The sequence below is a fragment of the Coregonus lavaretus genome (assembly GCF_964263955.1).
Source record: "Coregonus lavaretus genome assembly, chromosome: 12".
Classification (NCBI taxonomy): Eukaryota; Metazoa; Chordata; class Actinopteri; order Salmoniformes; family Salmonidae; genus Coregonus; species Coregonus lavaretus.
The window spans coordinates 58,760,161-58,787,957 of NC_139999.1; the positions used below are offsets into that span (position 1 = coordinate 58,760,161).

Consider the following 27,797-nt stretch of genomic DNA (forward strand, 5'->3'; position numbering starts at 1 on the left):
TTGTCATGCAAATATACTAAAATCCACATAAAAACAATATGTGTTTCCATCAAATTGTCTTGTTGCATATAAAAAGCTGTGCGTGATGACGTAGTGCACTTCAAATACCTTTTGTGGTTCAATTTCCTCTTACCGAATAAAAAATAAAAAGCAAAATGGGTTTCCATCGCATTTTCAACTCTACTGATGGTATTGGCTTGTGCGCTCTAGCCAACAGTGCTATCTGCACGCTGTTGGATAGAGCGCACATATAGCCTACGTGATGAGATTATTATTATGGACAAAAGAGCAAGCCAAGCATCGATTATCATGTCACCATATTAAGACCCTTAATATTTATTGGAAGGCGCATCAAGCTCATCACCTTGCACTTTCACCACCCTGTGAAGTTAATAATTGATTTCATCTGTAGCCTAATAAACTGCATGCTTTCTCGACAAGTCGTAGTGGGAGGACCACACAACATATCATCGAGTGACTCCAAGTTTACTTCGATATGATGGTTATTATATCAATATTTGTGCATAAAAGTGTTTCCACCAACATTTCTCACATAATTAATTTTACAGACACAAAAAAAGTAGGCAAAGCACACTGCACAGTTGTTGTCTTTGATGTGATGTCTGCCTACGCTCTCTGAGGAAGTTGCTTCCATTGGGCATTCACAAATTGACCAAAATGAGGCCAATGAATGACAACAACTACTATTCGAGGTACAGTTATCTGAGCGATAACGATAAACTTCACCAGGACACCTCTCTCAGGACTGAAGAAGAGAAGTCCCTTTTATAATGCCTGTTTGAATTGACAGCATGCCTTTCGCAGATTAATCCTTTGTGTAGCCGTCTATTAGGATAGGAATTACTCCTCTATACCTCCGCCATCTGTTTGGTGTCAAGATTTTTATCATAGGGCTGGGCAGGAATGTGCTAGTGGTAAAGTACTGTAGATTACCTGTTTTGTTCTGTGTTCTCTCGTTGCAGTGCAGTTTGAAGCCTGCCTAAACTCAGCTCTAACCCAGCCCTGAGAGGTCCGGCTCCCAGACCAACGCCCTGAACATGAGAGAGCTGTGTGTCTGTGTGTCTGTCCTGCTAGCTTTGGCCACCCAGGCCGCGGCTAGGCCTAAAGCAGGTTAGCCAAGTCCAACTGTGAAGTAATAAAAAGACCATGAATGGATTGCAGTTCAGCCCACATTCAATTGCTTCTTGCATCTTATATCTTCTTCCAAGATTAAATCAAAATGAGAACTTGCTTTGCAAGGAAGTTAATGAAATTAATACAAAATTACTGTTTAATTGTATGCTTATGCCGTAGCTAATGTGATATTCATGTTTTCCCACTCTGGCTTCACACATTCTCACATCGCCTAAACCAGGACCGGAGCAGAAGTGCAAGTCCGGCCCAGTGGACCTGGTGTTCATTATTGACGGCTCTCGAAGTGTGCGGCCCCACGAGTTCGAGACCATGCGCAAGTTCATGATTGACATCATCCACACTCTGGACGTGGGGGCGAACGCCACCCGGGTGGGCGTGGTGCAGTACTCCAGCCAGGTCCACAACCTCTTATCAACTTCACAATTTATCCTTGTGTTTATACACATTAGTGAAAAACTATGCTTGGAAAGGGAGGATCATTCTTGCCTTGAAATTCTTAGCTTGGCTTCCCTTTCCAATTGTAGTTCTTGTAAAGGCTAAAAGCCACTGGTGAAGACTCAGTTGTACCTAAATAGAGATAGCTAGACATGCAAACCCTGCAGATGAAGAGATGACTGATGCTTTGCATGCTTCTATGACTCTAGGTCCAGAACGAATTCTCTCTCAAGACCCACGGCAAGCTGCAGGGCATGGTTAAAGGCATCAATGAGATCATCCCCCTGGCGCAGGGCACCATGACAGGCCTGGCCATCAAGTACGTCATGAACCATGCCTTCACGGCAGCCGAGGGCGACCGACCCAAGGTGCCCAATGTGGCCGTCATTGTAACGGACGGGCGGCCCCAGGACCGCGTGGCGGAGGTGGCAGCCGAGGCTCGAGACAAGGGAATCGAGATCTATGCGGTGGGTGTCGCCCGGGCGGATATGACCTCGCTGCGTGCCATGGCGTCACCGCCCTACGAGGACCATGTCTTCCTGGTGGAGTCTTTTGACCTGATCTACCAGTTTGGCCTGCAGTTCCAGGACAAGCTCTGCGGTGGGTTGGGTCGATAAGTGATATTATCGAATTATCGTCAAACGTACAGTTGAAGTCGGAAGTTTACATACACTTAGGTTGGAGTCATTAAAACTCATTTTTCAACCATTCCACACATTTCTTGTTAACAAACTGTCGGTTAGGACATCTACTTTGTGCATGACACAAGTAATTTTTCCAACAATTGTTTACAGACAGATTATTTCACTTATAATTCACTGTATCACAATTCCAGTGGGTCAGAAGTTTACATACACTAAGTTGACTGTGCCTTTAAACTGCTTGGAAAATTCCAGAAAATGATGTCATGGCTTTAGAAGCTTCTGATAGGCAAATTGACATCCTTTGACTCAATTGGAGGTGTACCTGTGGATGTATTTCAAGGCCTACCTTCAAACTCGGTGCCTCTTTGCTTGACATCATTGGAAAATCAAAAGAAATCAGCCAAGACCTCCACAAGTCTGGTTCATCCTTGGGAGCAATTTCCAAACGCCTGAAGGTATCACATTAATCTGTACAAACAATAGTACGCAAGTATAAACACCATGGGACCACGCAGCCGTCATACCGCTCAGGAAGGAGACACGTTCTGTCTCCTAGAGATGAACGTACTTTGGTGCGAAAAGTGCAAATCAATCCCAGAACAACAGCAAAGGACCTTGTGAAGATGCTGGAGGAAACAGGTACAAAAGTATCTATATCCACAGTAAAACTAATCCTGTATCGACATAACCTGAACGGCTGCTCAGCAAGGAAGAAGCCACTGCTGCAAAACCGCCATAAAAAAGCCAGACTACGGTTTGCAACTGCACATGGGGACAAAGATCGTACTTTTTAGAGAAATGTCCTCTGGTCTGATAAAACAAAAATAGAACTGTTTGGCCATAATGACCATCGTTATGTTTGGAGGAAAAGGTGGTTACTTGCAAGCCGAAGAACACCATCCCAACTGTGAAGCATGGGGGTGGCAGCATCATGCTGTGGGGGTGCTTTGCTGCAGGAGGGACTGGTGCACTTCACAAAATAGATGGCATCATGAGGAAGGAAAATTAGGTGGATATATTGAAGCAACATCTCAAGACATCAGTCAGGAAGTTAAAGCTTGGTCGCAAATGGGTCTTCCAAATGGACAATGACCCCAAGCATACTTCCAAAGTTGTGGCAAAATGGCTTAAGGACAACTAAGTCAAGGTATTGGCGTGGCCATCACAAAGCCCTCAACCCTATAGAAAATGTGTGGGCAGAACTGAAAAAGCATGTGCGAGCAAGGAGGCCTACAAACTTGACTCAGTTACACGAGCACTGTCAGGAGGAATGGGCCAAAATTCATCAAACTTATTGTGGGAAGCTTGTGGAAGGCTATCCGAAACGTTTGACCCAAGTTAAACAGTTTAAAGGCAATGCTACCAAATACTAATTGAGTGTATGTAAACTTCTGACCCACTGGGAATGTGATGAAAGAAATAAAAGCTGCAATAAATCATTCTCTCTACTAATATTCTGACATTTCACATTCTTAAAATAAAGTGGTGATCCTAACTGACCTAAGACAGGGAATTTTTACTAGGATTAAATGTCAGGAATTGTGAAAAACTGAGTTTAAATGTATTTGGCTAAGGTGTATGTAAACTTCCGACTTCAACTGTATATGTTCAGCAATATGTGTGACATAAGCAATTATTAATACACCACTCAGTTTCCATTATATATCAACGTTTATTGTTCCAACCATAGCATCCCACTTTACAAATCCCACTTTACTGTTGCTGAAGTGTGTCAAGGTCACCAGTGTTCACAAAGACTTGTATTTGTACTTGAGACTTTCAAAGCTTGTAAAATGTTCCATTATCCTCATAAACTCAACTCAGAATAAAGCTCTGTGGGATTTTTAGCTCTCGCTCTTAGTTGCATCCTTGACAGCACAATATCAAGCATCTAATTCTCACAACAGCATCACTAGGTTTTGGGAACTTTCAAACAGTATGAGGAAATCTTTGATATTTCCTAATGCCAATATTATGAGAGTGATTAAAGGTTGAATTGTTGCTTGTCTGCTGGGGTTCCAGGGATGGATCTTTGCCTGGAGTCTGACCATGGCTGTGAGCACCTCTGTGAGAGCTCCCCTGGTTCTTTCCACTGCCTGTGTCTGCCAGGGTACACTCTCAACGAGGATGGCAAGACCTGCAAAGGTATAGGATGTCAATGGGGCTAGACATGAGCCAACTTAATAATTTTGTATTATTAATGAACTGAATATACCAAACATTAGGAACACCTTCCTAATATTGAGTTGCACCCCCACACACACACTTTTGCCCTCAGAACAGCCTCAATTTTTTGGGGCATGGACTCTACAAGGTGTCGAAAGCGTTCCACAGGGATTCTGGCCCATGTTGACTCCAATGCTTCCCACAGTTGTGTGAAGTTGGCTGGATGTCCATTGGGTGGTGGAACATTATTCATACACACGGGAAACTGTTGAGCAACCCAGCAGCGTTGCAGTTCTTGACACAAACCGGTGAGCCTGGCACCTAATACCATACCCCGTTCAAAGGCACTTACATTTTGTGTCTTGCCCATTCACACTCTGAATAGCACACATACACAATCCATGTCTCAATTGTCTCAAGGCTTAAACATCCTTCTTTAACCTGTCTCCTTCCCTTCATCTACACTGATTGAAGTGGATTTAACAAGTGACATCAATAAGGGATCATAGCTTTCACCTGGATTCACCTGGTCAGTCTGTCATGGAAAGAGCAGGTGTTCTTAATGTTTTGTATACTCAGTGTATATAATGTCGGTCACGTGCATGCATAGCTGTAACTGGGTCTGGTTCTTATATATATCAATGGGAAATTAGTGAGAAGTTGTGAGCATGTAGGATAGGTCATGTTAGGATTCAGCAGTTACTGACTTAATAGCAACAGTGATTTTTGTCTCTTTGTATGATACAGCCATAGACCTGTGTGCTGAGGAGAAGCATGACTGTGAGCAGATCTGTTTCCCCTCCCCGGGATCCTTCACCTGCGGCTGCAACACTGGCTACACCCTCAACGACGACAAGAAGACCTGCACAAGTTAGTGAAGCCACCGTCAGGCCAAACAATACAATGCACTAAAAGCAACATGATTAACATAATCCTGCCATCCTGATGGACGTACAGTACCAGTCAAAAGTTTGGACACACCTACTCATTCAAGGGTTTTTCTTAATTTTTACTATTTTCTACATTGTAGAGTAGTGAAGACATCAAAACTAAGAATTAACACATATGGAATCATGTAGTAACCAAAAAAGTTTAAAGAAATTTACTCAATAGATAAATGCGGTCATAAGACCCAATCCAAAAGACATCTCTAAGTCAACACTTATTGATGTTATTCTAAATAACAATCTGCATAAGTACTCGGCCGTTGGTATTTTTCCTAATGATTTAAGCGATTATTGTACAGTTGGTTGCATTAGAGACACTTACATCCTGAAGTGCCCCCTCGGTACATAGTCAAACAAAATTTTAAGCAGTTCTGTGAGCAGGCATTCCTGCACAAACTTTATGCATGCAACTGGGATAGGATTGCAGTTTTTGCCGGACAGAGGAGGCATTCTCCTATTTTCATTCCATGTTTTCTACTATCTGTGATAAACACGCCCCTCTCAAAAAGTACCGGGTAAGCGGTAGAGACAATCCCTGGTTTACAGAGGAATTATCTGATTTGATCCAAAAAACGAAATAGACAACGGGTCAAAGCCAGAAAGGGTAACTGTATTTCAGGGCACTGAGAAACAAGTGTACCTTGTTAATATGGAAATGCAAATCTAACTTCTATTACGAATCTACCCAGGTAAACCTCAATAACCCGACGAAATTATGGAAAACCATTAAGTCCATGAATGCTAACATGAACTCCTCTGGTCTTCCTCTGAAATTGAACTCAAATTCAATCAACTTGACAGACAAGAATCAACTGCTTGATATTTTTTATGAGCATTTTGCTAAGGCTTGGCATTTATTTGATAATGAACTCCATCCTAACTTCTCGAATGAGGCTGTGAATGAAACTGCCGACTGCCGGCCTACGGTTCATCCATTTCATTTTACAGAGATTGAGCTTTCAGAAGTTGTAAAGGCACTCAAATCTATTGATATTAAGAAAGTGGCTGGAATTTAACACTTAAATATATATATATATATATATATATATATATATTATTGCTGCAGAGAGCATTGCTCCCTCTCACTCATATATTAAATCTTTCATTGGTGAGTAATACGATTCCAAAAGTCTGGAACGCAGCCTACGTCAACTCTTTACATAAGCGTGGAGATCCGTCCCAGTTGGATAACTATTGTCCCATATCTAAACTTTCTGCACTGGAAAATGTTTTGGAAAACCTGGTGAACTGACAGTTGAAAGACTTTCTTTACAATAACTCAGTTTTATCTAAATTCCAATCGGGTTTTAGGGCCAAGAATAGTACCATTACTGTGGTAACTAAAGTTGTAGGTGATATTCTAGATGCTCAGGACAAGAAACCTCACTGTTTCACTTTTTATTGACTTATTGAAGGCCTGCGACACTGTTGACACATGCCCTGCTGTTGTATAGATAAAAAAAGGTTGGTTTAAGTGTTGAAGAATTGGATTGGTTCCAAAACTACCTTTCTGACAGAACAATGTGTAGCACAGGAGGGTATGAAATCTGAGTTTCGAAGTCTTACGAAAGGAGTTCCCCAGGGCTCAATTTTAGGTCAGATCCTTTTTACACTGTATGTAAATGACATAGGGAAGACTGTTGACTCTGCTTTCAGGACTTATAGTTGGCTTGTGATGCTGTTCAAAAGCAACTTTTCGAATTGAAACTGATGCTTAATGCAAGGCAAACTAAATAAATTATATGATTTACTCTTCTCTGAAAGTAGAGAGATGGAGTCACTTGCAGATTTTAACTCTAAAAGTCCAGCAAATTGATAGGGTCACCTCCTGTAAGTATATTGGGATTTGGTTAGATGAAAAGCTGAATTTTAAACAGCACATTGATAACTTGACCAAGAAACTGAAGTTGAAATTGGGTTTTTATTTTAGGAACAAATCTTATTTTCAATTTCAGTCAGAAGGGCTCTTGTTCAAAGCACTTTTTTATCGGTGCTGGATTGTGCTGATATTGTCTATATGCAGGTCTCAGCAATTACCTTAAACAAGTTAAATGTAACGAAATGTAATTGAAAATGTAATCTACTGGAACGACTCAATAGGCGTAGCTGGTAGGTGACTGGTAGGAAGGCAGCGAGGAGGAACAATGACAGAAGTCAAGGACACAAGCTCAAGTACACAGTACAAATATATATGTTTTTAATATATGAAAATATGAACAAAACTGTATGAATAAGGCTTGAAATGACATGTGCTTTCTAAATATACTATAAAATGACTAACAATAAGATTTCACCTTAATTATAACTGTAAAATATTTGTATGTTTAGTGTTAGAGAAAATGTGAATATTTTCTTAAGGTCTCTCTTGATCAAAACGTCTGCCCCCTTCGCTGTGAACGTCTCACATAACTCTAACTTGGATTCCTGAACTCGTTATTAACTTGCCTTTCATCTCATAGTAATCTTGTCCATCTGTGACAAACAAAGTGTTTTTTGTATAAAGTCTATTCATTATTTTAGATGAATGGCTATAAATTGATCTGAATGTGCTACAGCGATGGAAACACTCTCTCCTGCTGCATTGCGATGTATGGATTGCAAGCATGTGCTTTGTCAGTGGCTGTGACGTAGGGTTCAGCCAGGAGTTGATGGACAGTCAGAAGAGTGAATGAAATGGTAGGAGGGACAGCCCAGCTTCAAGTGGTTTCAGATTTCACATCCTACATCACACAGGCACTACTGTGTCCGTGGGAACCGGGGCTATTGCTCAATGCAAGCCATTTCGATCTAAGGTGTCCACAGATCGATTTATAAGCGAAAACGTCGATCGGAACCAGTACCAGAACCATGAAGGTCCCTTTACATCTAAGAGGATTATTACATACTCTGGACAGTGTATCATAGTGCTTTAAGAATTTTCACAAATGCTAGATCACTCACCCATCACTGTGATTTATTATGCCATGGAGAAAACCTGGGTGAGGAAATAGTTTTAAAAACAGTAAATCCACTGTAAGTATACTTCCACTCAGAAACATTATTCATTATACTATAAAGATCATTATTGAATTACTATTTAATACTATGCATTATAACTTTACAATTTCTATAAGCATAATTAATCATTGCTGCTTTTGCATATCATTTGCTTGCATTCTTTTCTCCTTCAGTGATCGACTACTGTTCATTTGGGAATCACAGCTGTCAGCATGAGTGTGTGAGTGTCCTCAATGGCTATTTCTGCCACTGTAATGAGGGATACACACTCCAGGAGGATGGAAAGACCTGCCAGAGTAAGTTAAACACACTGTAAGATGATTTAACCTTTATAATGTCAAAGGTCTGCTTCAGGGGAAACTAACTAACAGAAACAACTATTTAACCCAAATACCAAAGCAAAGTCTCTATGTAAGATACATTGACAAAAATGTTGACTCTACACATAGCCATTTGGGTGTACTGCTGTTTTAATTTACATGGGGAAAGAATTAACTGTAATTTGGATGTTCATAGAAAGTGGTGACCAATATATGTGTGTACTGTTACATGCAGTCCATACATCTTACTGTTTTATGTTCTGAACCAACACTAGCTTAATAAGCGTCATGACCTTTATGACCGCCTCTCTACTTAAAAACAAACATACTAAAAATCTAACCAGCCAAACCTTTGTTATACAATTCACTTTCATTGAGTTATGCAACTCACTAAAATCCACTTTACTCAACTTGATATGATCACTTGCCTAGTAATACTCAAGAAAATCTCAAGAATGTTCAGATCAACATAACCAGTCTTTGAAAGATAGGTCCCCTGAAGTGAACCTAATATTTTTCCCAGACCACATCCATAGATGATTATACCGCCAAACATAATATCAAAGCCTTTATCCATTCATTTATTACTTCATCATACAGTACATCTGCTCCCATTGGTCTATTAAATGCACGCACGCATAAGCACACACACAAATGTATGCAATTATCTCCTGGTAATACATATTTACCATAGCAATACTTTTGTACTGCTCTTGGAGATTTGTTTTGTTTTGTCTACAAATACTGTACTTGCCAAACACACCTAGGCTATTAGACTGGTAATACAATAGAAAGTACACTAGATAGACTGGCGGAAGATTTTGAGATGATATGCTTCTCAGCTGATCCTCAAATCCACATTACGTTCAAGATGATCCAAAGACAGAGGTTGTGATGATGATAATAATAATAATAATACTTTTTATTTGCGCCTTTCAAGATACCCAAGGACACATGGGGCCCGATTCAGACATAGACATTTACGACTTTCCTACACACGTCTTTCCTACACACTTCTCAGTAGTTGGTATTCAGACTTACCTTATGCTGGTGCATAACGGGCTTTGCAGGTGTAGTTCCCTTACGCGTGCTGAATACATTTAATTCAACCACTGAAAACCCTCCCACTTGCTGGCCAACAGATTTTCTTGTGGAGTTTTCATTCAATAGGGGTTTCAGCACATTAACTAAAGCCATCCTTTTAAATTTGGTGTACCTTTAATTTGAATTTTCTCGACAGACTCACTAGAATATATGGAGAGAACGGTTCAGAATATTAGTGAACAATGACAGAAAGCCATGTAGGCTAAACATGTAGGCTAAATACACGCATATTCGTCTCCTTTTCAGCACCAATTGGTAGATTTAAAAATACTCTGATCTTGTAGAAAACTGTTTGGAGAGCCTTATTGGTGAATCAAAAATACAGTGGTTTGATTCATCCTGAAAGTTGCCATATTCAATCCATGAAATATTTGAAAGTGAGAAAAGTGTACAACAGGGGTTGAACAGTAGTCCTATAAATCTACCCTAATAATTCTCACTAATCATGGAACTGTGATAACGATCCAGTCGTTGTGAACCGTGCTCCAGGTTTAAACTGCTACGTATGGTCTGCGTTCAATAATGATTCAAATAGGCTACATGTCCCAAATTATTGAACAACTTATAATACATTAGCCTAATATGATTCACTATTGCTAGCGATACTCAAGAACTACCACACGAACGAACGTGACAGAGGAAAGAAAGGTAAACTAACAATGGAATGGAATGGAATGATGCAAAATGTTAAGAAACTAAAGTGAAATGTACAGTGCATTTGGAAAGTATTCAGACCCCTTGACTTTTTCCACATCATCCTTGAGATGTTTCTACAACTTGATTGGAGTGTGGTAAATTCTATTGATTGGCACACACCTGTCTATATAAGGTCCCACAGTTGACAGTGCATGTCAGAGCAAAAACCAAGCCATGTGGTGGAAGGAATTGTCCGTAGAGCTCCGAGACAGGATTGTGTCAAGACACATATCTGGGGAAGGGTACCAAAACATTTCTGTAGCATTGAAGGTCCCCAAGAACACAAGAACACAGTGGCCTCCATCATTCTTAAATGGAAGAAGTTTGGAAACACCAAGACTCATCCTAGAGTTGGCCGCCCGGCCAAACTGAGCAATCGGGGGAGAAGGGCCTTGGTCAGGGAGGTGACCAAGAATCTGATGGTCACTCTGACAGAGCTCCAGAGTTCCTCTGTGGAGATGGGAGGACCTTCCAGAAGGACAACCGTCTCTTCAGCACTCCACCTCTACGATGAAACATTGTGGTGGGAACATCTTGCTGTGGGGATGTTTTTCAGCGGCAGGGACTGGGAGACTAGTCAGGATAGATAGAAAGACGAACAGAGCAAAGTACATAGAGATCCTTGATGAAAACCTGCTCCAGAGTGCTCAGGACCTCAGACTGGGGCGAAGGTTTACATTCCAACAGGACAACTGCCCTAAGCACACAGCCAAGACATCACAGGAGTAGCTTCAGGAAAAGTCTCTGAATGTCCTTGTGTGGCCCAGCCAGAGCCCGGAATTGAACCCGATCTAACATCTCTGGAGAGGCCAAAAAATAGCTGTGCAGCGACGCTCCCCATCCAACCTGACAGAGCTTGAAAGGATCTGCAGAGAAGAATGGAGAAACTCCCCAAATATAGGTGTGCCAAGCTTGTATCGTCATACCCAAGAAGACTCGAGGCTGTAATCGCTGCCAAAGGTGCTTCAACAAAGTACTGAGTAAAGGGTCTGAGTACTTATGTAAATATGCCTTTTCCGTTTTTTATTTTTTATACATTTGCTAAAATTTATAAAAAACAGTTTTTGCTTTGTCTTTATTGGGTATTGTGTGTAGATTGATGATGGAAAAAAACCAAACAATTGAATCCATTTTATAATAAGGCTGTGCCTGTAACGTAACAAAATGTGGAATAAGTCTGAATGCTTTCGAATGCACTGTATGCGGGTGGTGGCTACCAATAGCAGCTAATATTTAACACAATACAAATTCTAAAAGATACAGTGCAAAGTCTGGGCATATAATTAAAACATTCTTGACATCATTAATCAACTCGGTAGGTTTGGCACTATACTGTCATTTGCGCAAGGCGACAAAAGCCTATCGCTTGGGTCCCTGCAGATTGTAAGGCCAGCATTTCATAAACCCATTCAAGTCATGGGACCGATATTATATATATTTTTTATAATTATAAAGTATCTACAATTGATTGTGAACTTCAACAAAGTCAGTTATAGATGATTTGAACATTATGCGTGAAAAATTCTAACATGACTTGAATAGGATTTGTGCCACAAATTATTAAATGTTAGCATGAGGAAACAATGCGAAGGAAACTAAACCAAAGCATGGATTGCTGTCCCATCTTGTCCATAGACTATTAGAGGGTAAAGAAACCAATGTCATTTTGTAATTTGGGTGAACTATCCCTTTCAGTTGAAGATTTCTTCGAAGTGCTCTCCCCACCAGAATTTGATTGGTTCATCATCCTTCAGCAGCTTTTGTCCATCTTTGGTGCGAAGGATAGTCACCCAGACTATCGTTGTCCATCTTTGGATAGTCACCCAGAATATTGTTGTTAAGTCTGGATGAGGTGAGGGTCTGTACAACAGTTGTCTGTACTCGTCATTGCTCATCATTGTCACATCACAACAATCCTTGGCTTGGACATTGACATACAGTAAGCCCCGTTTAAACCTGTCGCTAACATGGGTCCTGTGTCTTGATCTTGTACACATTCTGATTGTCCTCACAGAACAGAATTCATGGTTCCTTCTATTAAGGCAAGTCATCCAGGTCCTGAGGCAGCAAAGCATCCCCAAACCATCACACTACCACCATGTCATCCAAAAAGTTATACTTTTGACTCATCTGTCCATAGAACATTCTTCCAAGAGTCTTGATGATCATCCAGGTGCTTCCAGGCAAACTTGAGTCAGGTCTTTGGACGAAATGGGTCCCATTATGTCAGGGTAAAACCAAACACTGTATTCCACAGTAAAAACCTTATACCACCGGTCAAGGATGGTGGTGGTAGTGTGATGATTTGCTGCCTCAGGACCTGGATGACTTGCCTTAATAGAAGGTACCATGAATTCTGTTCTGTATCAGAGAATTCTACAGGAGAATGTCAGGCCATCTGTCTGTGAGCTGAAGCTGAAGCGCAGCTGGGTCATGCAGTAACACAATGATCCAAAACACACAATCAAGTCTACGTGAAAATGGTTAAAAAGCAACACATTTTAATTTTTGGAATGGCCTAGTCAAAGTCCAGACCTAATCCCAATTGAGATGTTGTGGCAGGACTTCAAACGAGCAGTTCATGCTTGAAAACCTCACAAATGTTGCTGAGTTAAAGCAGTTCTGCTTGCAAGAGTGGGCCAAAATTCCTCCACAGCGATGTGAGAGACTGATCAACAAGTATAGGAAGCCTTTGTTGCAGTCATTTCAGCTAAAGGTGGTACAACCTGTTATTGAGTGTAAGGGGGAATTACTTTTTCACACAGGGGAATTGGGTGTTGCATAACATTGTTAATTAAATAAATAAAATAAGTATCAATTTTTTTGTTATTTGTAAACTCAGGTTCCCATTATCTAATATTAGGTTTTGGTTGAAGATCTGATAACACTCAGTATCAAAGATATGCAAAACTAGAGAAATCCCATCAGGACCAGCGGCCTTGTTATTTCTCATCTTCCTGATGGCATCTTGTACCTTCTGCTAGCTGTGTTGTTGTCCCATGTCTTCCTTTATGGGTTGCTGAAGAATTTGGTCAATGACCTCCATCTCAGTGATTGTACTTCAGTTGAGGAGTGCTTCAAAGTGTTCCTTCCACCAGGATTAGATTGCTTGACATGTGGTTCTCCCAATATAAATCATCCTTCAGCAGCTTTTCCAGGGTATTTCTGACCGAAGAGTATGTTGCTGATGATGAGGTCATTTGGTAAGGAGAAGATTTCCATTTGAGTTGGTATTGCCTCGATACCTTGATTTTCAATTGTGCCTCTCCAATGGTTGAGTACAAAGCCGAACCCCATGAATTCTGGGTTAATCAGCTGTTTTTTCTCCTCCTTCAGTTGTCCTTCATCTACAAGTTTCGGAGAGTGCAGCACTGTCAATCCAATATCTTCTCAGGTCTTTTGGAATGATCACAGTTAGTCTCTCAGGTTGATCAGTGGTTGCGCTCTCCATCAGGGTTTGCACGTTCCATGCATAGATTTTGTTTCAGACTGTAAAGAGGTGATCCTACTAGCAACTCCAATGGCATGGAGACCATGACAATTGGGGACCTCTCGCCATTGTGACCATCATCTTCTGCCTGCTCCGCAGTTAAGGTCTTTGTTGGATCGCGTTTTGTCTGTAACCTCCCCATTGAACTTACCGCCATGGGTGATCCTACCAGGAGCTTAAGCTCCAGACGGCATCGCTTGTGATCTCAGGAACTCACAAGAATCTCCACCACGGCAAGGTGGCGATTCCTGGTGACTCAGGATCATTATGGGATGATACTAAGACATTATGAAAATGTCATATAATGCTTATATTGACTGCAGGATTATGCATTATATGTGTGTGTCTTATTGAAGTCTAACCTGGACATGAATCCACAGCCTTGCCTTCAAGCAGTAATCAATGCCTCTGTTTTTTCTTCAATCACACAGTGATAGACCTGTGTGCTGAGGGGAAGCATGACTGTGAGCAGCTCTGTATCGCCTCCCCAGGCGCCTTCACCTGCGATTGCAACGCTGGCTTCACCCTCAATGACGACAACAAGACCTGCACAAGTTAGTGAGGCCATCATTAAGGCAAACAATAGAAGAAGCCTGGACATGAAACAACAACCTTCCCTTCAAGCAGTAATGAGTGTCTCTGTTTTTTGATGATACAGTGATAGACCTTTGTGCTGAGGGGAAGCATGACTGTGAGCAGATCTGTATCGCCTCCCCAGGCGCCTTCACCTGCAACTGCAATGCCGGCTTCACCCTCAACGACGACAAGAAGACCTGCACAAGTTAGTGAGGCCATCATTAAGGCAAACAATAGAAGAAGCCTGGACATGAAACAACAACCTTCCCTTCAAGCAGTAATGAGTGTCTCTGTTTTTTGATGATACAGTGATAGACCTTTGTGCTGAGGGGAAGCATGACTGTGAGCAGATCTGTATCGCCTCCCCAGGCGCCTTCACCTGCAACTGCAATGCCGGCTTCACCCTCAACGACGACAAGAAGACCTGCGCAGGTTAGTGAGGCCATCATTAAAGCAAACAATAGAATAAGTGTAGACGTGCCGGAGTCTGGCATGGTGGTTGGCCCTCCCGACTCCGAAGCAACTTTCCGGTCTTTGCCACTCTGCTTTCTGCTGTCCGCCTCTTCACTTTCCCACGGTTCTTTAAATCAATCAATAACAAATTCTTATGGTAGATCGGACCTCGGACCACCCCTAGTTAAAAGGTAAAATCTGGTGAAAATGGGCATAATGGAAATAGTCATTGAATTAGGTGAAATATCCTGAAATTATCAACAAAAACTGAGTGGATTATCAAACATAAACACTTAGACTATGGAATGGATTCAATAGTTACTTTTCATACAGTTATTATGCTTTAAGACATGCAAATACTGTATACAGATGTTTTCAGCTACAGTTGTGGTCTGTAGCACCACCAAGGGCCCTTCTCAGATGGGAGCCTCTTAGAAAACTGTGGGAGATGGGAGCCTCTTAGAAAACTGTGGGAGATCCCACTGAACCAGGATAACTTTACCTCGTAAGAATCTGACTTTTTGGGCCAGGGTTATTGAAACTGTAAAGTCATTTTTAAGGGGTAAAATGTACAATCAGCCAAATAGGACAGTCACAGATTCTGACAACACATACTGAACATATACAAATAAACAGACTATTTAATCATACATACATACATATATAGACTATGGAATAAACATATTTATAGTTATTTTTGTCATAATTATTATGCTTTAAGTCATGCATATACACAGTAAAAGCATATTTCATTTTGGTCAAACTTGGGCATTAGTGAATACAAATACATTTCTCAGATAGTGTAGATCCTACTCAGAAAGAAACTTCTGAACAATAAGCACTTTACCTTGTGAGGATCTGACATTCTGGGGCAGAGATATTGGAACTAAGGGGGCCAGTATAAATGCAGTCAAAGTTGACATTTTTTAGGTAATGGTAGGCCATATTCTCTAAATATATGACTAACATCCTAATGTATACTTGAATATGCATACTTGGAAAATGGCAACGTCCATCATGACAATTTATTGAAGATTTGTGGTTCATGACATACAAATACTCAGACTTTCTAATGCCTGGACGTCATTTGTGCAGAGCTACCTCTAATGTTTGTCATAATTAAAGCACTTCACCCAAATATATATTCTATTGCAATCATACTGTGAAATTAATGGAATCAAACTTTTAGTTTATGTGAGCGACAGTACAGACTATACATTCCTTAGTTACAGTATCAGTCCAGTCCAGTTACCATACTTAATTTAGAATTTGGGAATTTGCTACAAACACAATACTTTTCTCATTGTTCTTTTTAATACGCACACAATAAAATATAAACCTGAAATTAACTAAATGGATCACCACATCGCAATTTTTATGTTTAATGTATTTACACTGAACAAAACTATAAACGCAACAAGAAACAATTCCACGTGACTGGGAATACAGATATGCATCTATTGGTGACAGATACCTTTAAAAAAAAGGTAGGGCCGTGAATAAAAAAAACAGTCAGTATCTGGTGTGACCATCATTTGCCTCATGAAGCGCGACACATCTCCTTCGCATAGAGTTGATCAGGCTGTTGATTGTGGCCTGTGGAAGGTTGTCCCACTGCTCTTCAATGGCTGTGCAAAGTTGCTGGATATTGGTGGGAACTGGAACATGCTGCCGTACAAGTAGATCCAGAGCATCCCAAACATGCTCAATGGGTGACATTTCTGGTGAGTATGCAGGCCATGGAAGAACTGGGACATTTTCAGCTTCCAGGAATTGTGTGCAGATCCTTGCGACATGGTGCTGTGCATTATCATGCTGAAATGTGAGGTGATGGCGGCGGATGAATGGCACGACAATGGGCCTCAGGATCTCGTCACGGTATCTCTGTGCATTCAAATTGACATAGATAAAATGCAATTGTGTTCATTGTCCATCGCTTATGCCTGCCCATACCATAACTCCACCGCCACCATGGGGCACTCTGTTCACAACGTTGACATCAGCAAACCACTCGCCCACACGACGCTGTCTGCCATCTGCACGGTACAGTTGAAACAGGAATTAATCTGTGAAGAGCACACTTCTCTAGCGTGCCAGTGGCCATCGAAGGTGAGCATTTGCTCACTGAAGTCGGTTACGACGCCAAACAGCAGTAAGGTCAAGACCCTGGTGAGGATGACAAGCACACAAATGAGCATCCCTGAGACGATTTCTGACAGTTTGTGCAGAAATTCTTCAGTTGTTCAAACCTACAGTTTCATCAGCTGTCTGGGTGGCTGGTCTCAGACCATCCCGCATGTGAAGAAGCTGGATGTGGGGATCCTGTGCTGGCGTGGTTACGTGGTCTGTGGTTGTGAGGCCGGTTGGACGTACTGCCAAATTCTCTAAAGCGACTTTGGAGGCGGCTTATGGTAGCGAAATGAACATTCAATTATCTGGCAACAGCTCTGGTGGACATTCCTTTAGTCAGCATGCCAATTGCAAGCTCCCTCAAAACTTGAGACATCTGTGGCATTGTGTTCTGTGACAAAACTGAACATTTTAGAGTGGCCTTTTATTGTACCCAGCACAAGGTCCACCTGTGTAATGATCATGCTGTTTAATCAGCTTCTTGATATGCCACACCTGTCAGGTGGATGGATTATCTTGGCAAAGGAGAAATGCTCACTAACAGGGATGTAAACAAATTTGTGCACAACATTTTAGAGAAGTAAGCTTTTTGTGCTTATGGAACATTTCTGGGATATTTTATTCAACTCTATTCAAGTATGTGTATGTATGTGTCATAAGGAACATTAATCATCTTCAATAAACTCTCATCATTTTATACAAGGTGTCGAAAGCGTTCCTCAGGGATGCTGGCCCATGTTAACTCCAATGCTTCCCACAGTGGTGTCAAGTTGGCTGGATGTCCTTTAGGTGGTGGAACATTCTTGATATACACAGGAAACTGTTGAGCATGAAAAACCCAGCAGCGTTGCAGTTCTTGAGACAAACTGGTGCGGCTGGCACCTACTACCACACCCCAAAGGCATTTCAATATTGTGTCTTGCCCATTCACCCTCTGAATGGCACACATACACAATCCATGTCTCAATTGTCTCAAGACTTAAAAATCATTCTTTAATCCTTCTTCATCTACCTAAAAAAAAATCTGACTGCATTTACACTTGTCCCCTTAGTTCCAATATCTCTGGACCAGAATGTCAAATCCTCACAAGATAAAGTGCTTATTGTTCAGTAGTGTCTTTCTGAGTAGTTAGAGGGGATCTACACTATCAGTAATTAGAGGGGAGAAGGGTTTTTGTTAGCTAATGTCCATGTTTGACCATGTTTTCTGTGTATATGCATAACTTATAGCACAATAATTATGACAAAATTAACTATAAATATGTTTAGTCCATACTCTAAGTATGTATGTATGATTAAATAGTCTGTTTATACGTTCAGTAATATGTTCAGTAAATTAGTTCAGAATCTGTGGCTATCCTTTTTGGCTGCTTGTACATTTTACCCCTTAGAAATGTCATTTGCTAAGATTCTTAAATCCTTGGTAAATGTACAACTTTGCTCTTTTTTATCTGAGAAATATATTTAGAATGTAAATCAATCAGGGTTTAGGCCTGGGCAGAGCACTATTAAAGTAACCACTTTAATGATCTTGTCAATGCTTTAGACACTAAAATAAAATGTGTTTGTGGACCTGGCAAAAGCTTTTGATACTGTTGATCATGCTATTTTATTGAAGAAGTTGTCCTCAATAGGCCTGAGCACTGACGCCTGTCATGATTGCATGACTATCTTAGTGACAAAACTCAGGCCATCGTGATTGATGGGGTTAAGTCCACATTTCTTGAAGAACATAAGGTGTTCCGCAGGGGTCGATACTAGGACCTGTTCTTTTCACTATTTATATAAATGCTATTGGTCAATCTGTTAAATTGTTTAAATGTAATCTATATGCAGATGATACTATTATGTACGCAATTCACCCCGACTGCTGACCTGGCTGTGATAAGGTTACGGTCCAATTTTGCAGTTGTGCAGGAAGCCCTTGTTGATATAAAACTTGTACTTAATACGGGCAAAACTAAATACATGTTGTTTTCAAGTTCTCGTAAGATTGTCTCAGATGGATTACATCTTTACTCATCGGATGGTTCTATAATCGAACGAGTCTCTGCATACAAATACCTTGGTATTTGGATTGGCAATGATTTATCATTTAAAAAACAAAAGACTGAGCTTGTTAAGAAACTAAGATTCAAAGTGGGCTTTTCCACCTTACGTGTGGAATGATCGACAATACACTTTAAAATTGAAGGAATGGGTGCCTCTAGGGCATTTCAAATGGTTGTTGGGGGACCTTTGTACCAGCATTGAATCCCTGTCAAAATAAAGATTAAATAAAACAATTACAGTTTCAATATTTCTGGCCCAGAAAGTCAGATTCTTATGAGGAAAATGTATCCTGGTTCAGTGGGTTCTCCCACAGTTTTCTAAGAGGCTCTATATCATCTGAGAAGGGTACTTGGTGGTGCTACAGACCACAACTGTAGCCGAAAAATCTGCATTTTCGTCCTTTCTGTATATCTGCATGCCTTAAATAGAACTTCAAGAAAAGTAACTATTAATGCATCCATTGCATAGTCTAAGTGTTTATGTTTGATAATCCACTAAGTTTCTGTTGTGAATTTCTGGATATTTGACCTAAATCACTAGATTTAACCTTTTGCCCATTGAAAATTGCCTTAAGAATCCAACATACACTTATTTATTTTTACTATTTTCCACATTGTAGAATAATAGTGAAGACATCACAACTATGAAATAACACATATGGAATCATGCAGTAACCAATAAAGTGTTAAACAAATCAAAATATATTCTATATTTGAGATTGTTCAAATAGCCACCCTTTGCCTTGATGACAGCTTTGCACACTCTTGGCAATGTAGAAAATAGTAAAAATAAAGAAAAACCATTGAATGAGTAGGTGTTCCAAAATGTTTGACCGGTGGTGTAAATTGTTATGGCCGGTGTTGTCTTGTCTGGTGGGGGCTTGGTGGATGACGTGTCTTTTTATGTTCAGGGCCAGACCCAGGAGTGTGTACGTCTTTTCAAAGGCATCCAGAATGCCCTATATGTCTTCTTCCAAGTGGGCAGGGATTGCTTTGTCATGTACATAAAATGGAGACAGATGGCGGCTCTGAAGAGGGCCGGCGTCTTCCTGGTTCCTGCTCATCTTTGCTTTTTTATGGCTATTTTTGCGTTAATTATTACTTTGTTTTCTCTGAATTTTCATGCAATAATTTCCTACGGCTGACAAACACTTCTGGATCATGAATCGAAAGCTACACACTTATTTCTCAGCCTCCCAGATCTGGAATGCTACATTTGCTCCTTTGTTCTCCACGCAGCGGGCTTACCTGTTGCTGCTGAACAAGATGACCGAAGGCAACACCAGTGACTAAGAAGAGGAAGGAAAGGGGTCTCCAAGCTAGGCTGAAAGGATGGGCTACACAGCCTCCTCTTCCTAGTATCCTGATGGCTAATGTCCAATCGCTGTGAAATACACTTTGAACTCAGAGCAAGGCTTCAATCACAGAAGGACATGACGGAATGCTGTGTTTTTACAGAGACATGGCTTACAGACGATACACTTGACTCTGCTATTCAACCAGACGGCTTTTCCCTTTTCCTTATGGATCGAACGGAGGCTTCTGCTAAGAGTAGGGGGAGGGGTATGTTTCTTCATCAACAATTCCTGGTGAACCGAAGTTGAAAACACCTCGAGCTCCCATTCTCCCAACCTGGAGTTCCTGATGCTAAAATACCGACCCCACTATGTGCAGAGGGAATTCACGGGTTATTATCACAGCTGTGTACATACCTCCACAAGCAAACACCAAGGCAAACTGTACAAGATCATTAGCCAACAAAAATCCTCTTACCCGGAAGCAGTCTTTATTGCTGGATCATGTATATACAAACATCCGTGACATGTAAAAAACCATCCCCCACCCCCATTTCGTCCAATCAGATAACGTCTCTCTGTCCCTACTTCCCACCTACAAGCAGCAACTCAAGAGAGAGCCACCAACACAGAGAATAGTGAGGTGCTGGACAGAGGAGGTAGACTCAATGCTGCAGGATTGTTTTGAGAATACTGATTGGAATATGTTCAATGATTCATCCACCCAGGACTCATCCATTAACATTGAGGAATATACATCGTCAGTCACAGGCTTCATTAGGAAATGTGTTGATGATGTTGAACCCACAATAACAACCCCAACCAAAATCCCTGAATGAAGTGCAGCTTTCAACGTAAGCAGAATGAACCCCGATGACTCGGTGGCGCACGACGCGTACACGGCAAGCAGGTACAAGCTCTGCAAATTCATTAGGGATGCAAAAAGACAATACAGACTCAAACTTGAATTGATGTTCGACAACTCAAATGCATGTGGGAAGGACTACAGACTAATACAGACTACAAAGACAAAGCCTCGCTCCCAGACAAGCTTACCACATTCTATGCTCGATTCGAGGCAGACAATGCAGAGCCATTCAGGAAGACTCTAGCTGTTCTGGATGACCAGGTGTTTCGCTCTCAAATCAAATCAAATTTTATTTGTCACATACACGTGTTTAGCAGATGTTATTACGGGTATAGCGAAATGCTTGTGCTTCTAGCTCCGACAGTGCAGTAATATCTAACAAATAATATCTAACAATTTCACAACATATACCCAATAAACACAAATATAGGTAAGGAATGGAATTAACAAATATACATATATGGACAAGCAATGACAGAGCGGCATGGACTAAGATACAGTAGAATATGATAGAAAACAGTGTATACACATATGAGATGAGTAATGCAAGATATGTAAACATTATTAAAGTGACTAGTGTTTCATTTCTTAATGTCGCCAATGATTTATATAGGCAACAGCAGCCTCTAATCTGCTAGTGATGGCTATTTAACAGTCTGATGGCCTTGAGATAGAAGCCTTTTTCTCAGTCTCTCGGTCCCAGCTTTGATGCACCTGTACTGACCTCGCCTTCTGGATGATTGCGGGGTGAACAGGCAGTGGCTCGGATGGTTGATGTCCTTTTTGGCCTTCCTGTGACATCAGGTGCTATAGGGTGTCCTGGAGGGCGGGTAGTTTGCCCCTGGTAATGTGTTCGGCAGACCGCACCACCCTCTGGAGAGCCCTGCGGTTGCGGACCGTGGAGTTGCCGTACCAGGTGGTGATACAGCCCGACAGGATGTTCTCAATTGTGCATCTGTAAAAGTTTGTGTGGGTTTTAGTTGCCAAGCCAAATTTCTTTAGCCTCCTGAGGTTGAAGAGGCTCTGTTGCGCCTTCTTCACCACACTGTCTGTGTGGATGGACCATTTCAGTTTGTCAGTGATGTGTACGCCAAGGAACTTGAAGCTTTCCACCTTCTCCACTGCGGTCCCGTCGATGTGGATAGGGGGGTGCACCCTCTGCTGTTTCCTGAAGTCCACAATCATCTCCTTTGTTTTGTTGACGTTGAGTGAGAGGTTCTTTTCCTGGCACCACACTCCCAGGGCTCTCACCTCCTCCCTGTATGCTGTCTCATTGTTGGTAATCAAGCCTACTACTGTTGTGTCGTCTGCAAACTTGATGATTGACTTGGAGCTGTGCTTGGCCACGCAGTCATGGGTGAACAGGGAGTACAGGAGGGGGCTGAGCACGCACCCAGCGAAGTGGAGGTGTTATTTCCTACCTTCACCACCTGGGGTTGGCCCGTCAGGAAGTCCAGGACCCAGTTGCATAGGGCGGGATTCAGACCCAGAGCCTCTAGCTTAATGATGAGCTTGGAGGGTACTATGGTGTTGAATGCTGAGCTATAGTCAATGAACAGCATTCTTACATAGGTATTCCTCTTGTCCAGATGGGATAGGGCAGTGTGCAGTGTGATGGCGATTGCATCGTCTGTGGATCTATTGGGGCAGTAAGCAAATTGAAGTGGGTCTAGGGTGACAGGTAAGGTAGAGGTGATACGATCCTTGACTAGTCTCTCAAAGCAGTTCATGATGACAGAAGTGAGTGCTACGGGGCTATAGTCATTTAGTTCTGGCAGCCTTGCGGGGGTTAACATGATTAAATGTCTCCGAGACTGAGGTGAGGAAAACTCTCAAAAGAGTGAATACTCGCAAAGCCGCCGGCCAGATGGAGTGTGTGGTGACCAGCTGGCAGGCGTCCTCTGACATTTTCAACCTGTCCCTGTCCCAGGCTGTAGTCCCCACCTGCTTCAAGGAGACCACCCTCGTCCCAGTGTCCAAGAAAAACAAGGTGACATGCCCAAATGTCTATCGCCCTGCCGCACTCACCCTGGCCATCATGAAGTGCTTCGAGAGGCTGGTCATGGCTCACATCAAGGCCAGCATGCCAGGCACACTGGACCCATTCCAATTTGGAAGGATGGCAGCAATGAAGATTGCAAAAAGGGTGGGGCAATGATGCAGCCCTGTTTCATCCCAGTTTCCATCTTCAAGGGTTCCATTTTAGCACCACTGTAAATGATCAGTGTTGCCGACATGTCCTGCAGCAGTCACAGTACCCTGGTGAGCTTGTCAGGTTAGCTGATATTTTACAGAATCAGCCAAAGGGCATGACAGTTCATAGTCAAATCATTTTGTAAGGTCTATAAAGGTCATGTAAAGTGTTTGCTTTTTCTCTTGCAGTTATGGTGTTGTGAAAATCATGTCCGTTGTGCCTCTGGATAGGCGAAAGCCTCATTGTGATTCTGGGAGGGGTAGGAGTTGGTTGGCCAGTACGTGATTTAAGTATTTTCCCAGTGGTGGACAGTAGGAATATGCATGCCTATGTAGTTCCCACAAATGTTCTTGTCCCCCTTTTTAAATATGGTAACAATTTGAGTTCTGTGGGAATTCTCTCCTTGTGCCAGATCTTCAGAAGCAGGGCATGTATGCGGTGTAAGAAAGAGCACTTAGGCTCAGGTATGTGGCCTTGCTATTTCTTACCTTCTTGATGGCATTTTGTACCTCCTACTTGCTAAGTGGTTTTCCTAGGTCTTCCTTTATGATTTGCTGAGGGGTTTGGTCGAGGATCTCCATCTCAACGGTTGTACTTCGGTTTGAAGAGTTCTTCTAAGTGTTCTCTCCAATGGGATGTGATTGATTCATCATCCTTCAGCAGCTTTTGTCCATCTTTGGAGCGAAACAGGTTTAGGCCACGGGAACTGGGTCTGTATACTGCCTTGGTGGCATCGAAGAAGCCTTGGGTATCGCCAGAGTCTACCAGCTACTGCAATTCCAGTGCCTTACCTGTCCACCATTTTTTCGAGTCCCTTCACCCAGGGTTGGACATCCACCTTCGCTCTGGCGTGAGTCTCTCTTTTGCCTTAACAGCTTACCAAAAACAGTCTTGTGGTATTGCAGTTTCCTGTTATCACCCAGACTATGTTGAGTATTGGCTGTCTTAGCCCTAGTTTGCACCATTCTTTTTTGCATCAGTCTAATGGACATAGTGGAGTAGATCAAGAAATGGTCTGTCCTGTCCAAGAGTCATCTGGACTTGTGATGTTCATATCACGACAATCCTTGCCTCAGACAATGACATAGTCAATGATATGCCAGAGTGGGGATGTCACGCCCTGGCTCGGGGGACTCTCGTATGTTGAGCCAGGGTGTTAGTTTCTATGTTTTTGTTGTGGGTCTAGGTTACTTATTTCTATGTTGGTCTGAGTGACTCCCAATCAGAGGCAACGAGTGTCAGCTGGTTGTCTCTGATTGGGAGCCATATTTAAACAGTCGGGTTTTCATTCGTGTTTGTGGGTTTTTGTTTCGAGTCTGTTTATGGTAAACGTGTACTGTCACGTATCGTTCGTTGTTTTGTTCGTGTTGCCTTCAGTGAGAATAAATATGTTTGCATTCAACGCTGCGCATTGGTCCACTCTGTTAGACGATCTTGACAGAAAAACCCACCTTTACTGGACCAAGCAGCGAGTCGAGGAGCCATCGCCAGGGAAATCGCTGGAAGATCTCCGTGGCAGCTTCGACTGGGTCAAGCCCATTGAGGAGCTGAGTGACGAGGGTTGGAGACAGAGGAGCGAGAGGTGGGCGAGAACGATGGAGGCCTGGCCCACGGGGAGGAGAGACCCCCAGAAATTTTTTAGGGGGGGGCTCACGACGTCGGGGCAGCAGGAGGCCGCTATGGAGCGGTCCAGCGGGGTTGCAGAGGAGGCCGCCAGGTTACGGGGGCCACTGGTAGAAGAGGGGATGGAAGGTGTAGAGGCACGGCGAGAGGTACTGGGGTGTGTTACCAGTCCGGTCCGGCCCGTTCCAGATCCCGGTGTAGGGCCAGTGGTGTGTGTCCCTAGTACGGTCCGGTCTGTTCCTGCTCCCCGCACCAAGTCTGTGGTGCGTCTCGTCAGCCCGGCTCTGCCCGTTCCTGCTCTCCGCACCAGGTCTGTGGTGCGCGTCGCCAGCCCAGTCCGGCCCATTCCTGCTCCCCGCATCAAGTCTGTGGTGCGTCTCGTCAGCCCGGCTCTGCCCGTTCCTGCTCCCCGCACCAGGTCTGTGGTGCGCGTCGCCAGCCCAGTCCGGCCCATTCCTGCTCCCCGCACCAAGCCTGTGGTGCGTCTCGTCAGCCCGGCTCTGCCCGTTCCTGCTCTCCGCACCAGGTCTGTGGTGCGCGTCGCCAGCCCAGTCCGGCCCATTCCTGCTCCCAGCACCAAGTCTGTGGTGCGTTTCGTCAGCCCAGTCCGGCCCGCTCCTGCTCCCCACACCAAGCCAGTGGTGTGCGTCGTCAGTTCAGCACGGCCCGTGCCTGTTCCCCACACCAAGCCAGTGGTGTGCGTCGTCGGTCCGGCACGGCACGTGCCTGTTCCACTGGTGCCTGGTCCGGCGCCGGTCAGATGCGTTACGCCGGAGCTAGAGCAATCCGCTCCACCAGTGTGCAGTCCAGCTCCGGTCAGCAGGACCAGACCGGACCAGGGGTACTTTGGGGGGTTAGAGAGCGAGTGGGGATCATGCCCGGAGCCGGATCCGCCGCCTAGGCGGAGTGCGCACCCGGTCCCTCCCCTGTTGTGTTTCGTTGGCGCGGTCGGAGTCCGCGCCTTTAGGGGGGGGTACTGTCACGCCCTGGCTCGGGGGACTCTCGTATGTTGAGCCAGGGTGTTAGTTTCTATGTTTTTGTTGTGGGTCTAGGTTACTTATTTCTATGTTGGTCTGAGTGACTCCCAATCAGAGGCAACGAGTGTCAGCTGGTTGTCTCTGATTGGGAGCCATATTTAAACAGTCGGGTTTTCATTCGTGTTTGTGGGTTTTTGTTTCGAGTCTGTTTATGGTAACCGTGTACTGTCACGTATCGTTCGTTGTTTTGTTCGTGTTGCCTTCAGTGAGAATAAATATGTTTGCATTCAACGCTCCGCATTGGTCCACTCTGTTAGACGATCTTGACAGGGGATAAATCCAGGATATTTTGTTTTTCTGATGGAAGAGTGTGTTGGTGATGATAAGGTCATGTTCTACAAATTTGGTTAGGAGAATAACTCCATTTGAGTTGGTTTGCTGACACCTTCCTTCCCAATCATGCCTCTCCAAATGTTGTGGTCCTGGCCGACCCTGGCAGTAAAATCCCCAAGAAGAATGATTGTGTCTTCCTTAGGAATACTTGAGAGTCCAAGTTGGTATAGAAGGTCTCAAACAATGGAAGAACTTTGGGCATTAACCACAACCTTCCCTTCAAGCTGTAATGTGTTTCTGTTTTTTATGATACAGTGATAGACCTGTGTGCTGAGGAGAAGCATGACTGTGAGCAGATCTGTATCACCTCCCCGGGCACCTTCACCTGTGACTGCAACACTGGCTACACCCTCAATGACGACAAGATGACCTGCACAAGTTAGTGAGGCCATCATCAGGCCAAATAATAGAGGAAGCCCAGATATGAAACAACAACCTTCCCTTCAAGCAATAATCAGTGTCTCTGTTTTTATGATACAGTGATAGACCTGTGTGCTGAGGGGAAGCATGACTGTGAGCAGATCTGTATCGCCTCCCCAGGCGCCTTCACCTGTGACTGCAACACTGGCTTCAAACTCAACAATGATAGGAATACCTGCACAAGTTAGTGAGGCCATCATTAGTGAGGCCATCATTTACTGTAGCTAGCAGCAGCATATTTGAGGCGGCTGCTGGGTGAGATTTGCGGTGAACATTGTGAGCGCAATAAACCTAAAGTATGTACTCATCCGTGTTTATCAAGCTTGAGACCCAGCATTAAAATACAGATATTGGAAATCCACATTTGAAAATAGGTTTTGAAAATTAAAGGAATATTCATATTTTTGGTCCATATTACTTGCACACAACAGGACTTGATCTGCGTTCAAATTGCATGTGTTTTCTTTCTAATATTTTCAGCACTTGATTGAGCCTGACTGGAATGCTAGATGGGCGGCGTTTGCACTTTTGGGACTATGTCAGTCCAAGTCAGCTCAATCAAAAGCGGCTAAAGTATTCAAAACAATACAAATACTATTTGAACCCAGGTCTGTTTCTTAATAGAAACATCTGTGCTGTTAGTCACAATCAAATAACATTAACTTGCTTTTATGCCATGTAGTTACTTTTTAACTACATTAGTAACAAGAACACAATTACTGGCTATCTATGCTATCAGATACAAATGGTTAGCATTTAGCATTTAGCAAAAAAAATCTACACCCGAAAAGGACAACATCTAAATATTATGCTGCAAAAACAGCCAAATATATCCAAATTGGATTTTAGTAACCACATTAGAA

At 42.8% G+C, this 27,797-nt stretch overlaps 1 protein-coding gene across 1 annotated transcript in view; it reads left to right on the plus strand.

The window, feature by feature from the left end:
* Window positions 1-1,058: 1,058 nt before the first annotated feature.
* The window catches only part of matn4 (matrilin 4), a gene marked incomplete at both ends in the record, with an annotated part of 46,360 nt that continues 19,621 nt past the window's right edge, over window positions 1,059-27,797 (plus strand). The window contains 7 exons of the mRNA XM_084172431.1: window positions 1,059-1,131; window positions 1,376-1,551; window positions 1,800-2,190; window positions 4,257-4,379; window positions 5,148-5,270; window positions 14,613-14,735; window positions 14,840-14,962. Coding sequence (XP_084028557.1) covers window positions 1,059-1,131; window positions 1,376-1,551; window positions 1,800-2,190; window positions 4,257-4,379; window positions 5,148-5,270; window positions 14,613-14,735; window positions 14,840-14,962 — 1,132 coding nt within the window. The remainder of the gene's footprint in view (window positions 1,132-1,375; window positions 1,552-1,799; window positions 2,191-4,256; window positions 4,380-5,147; window positions 5,271-14,612; window positions 14,736-14,839; window positions 14,963-27,797) is intronic.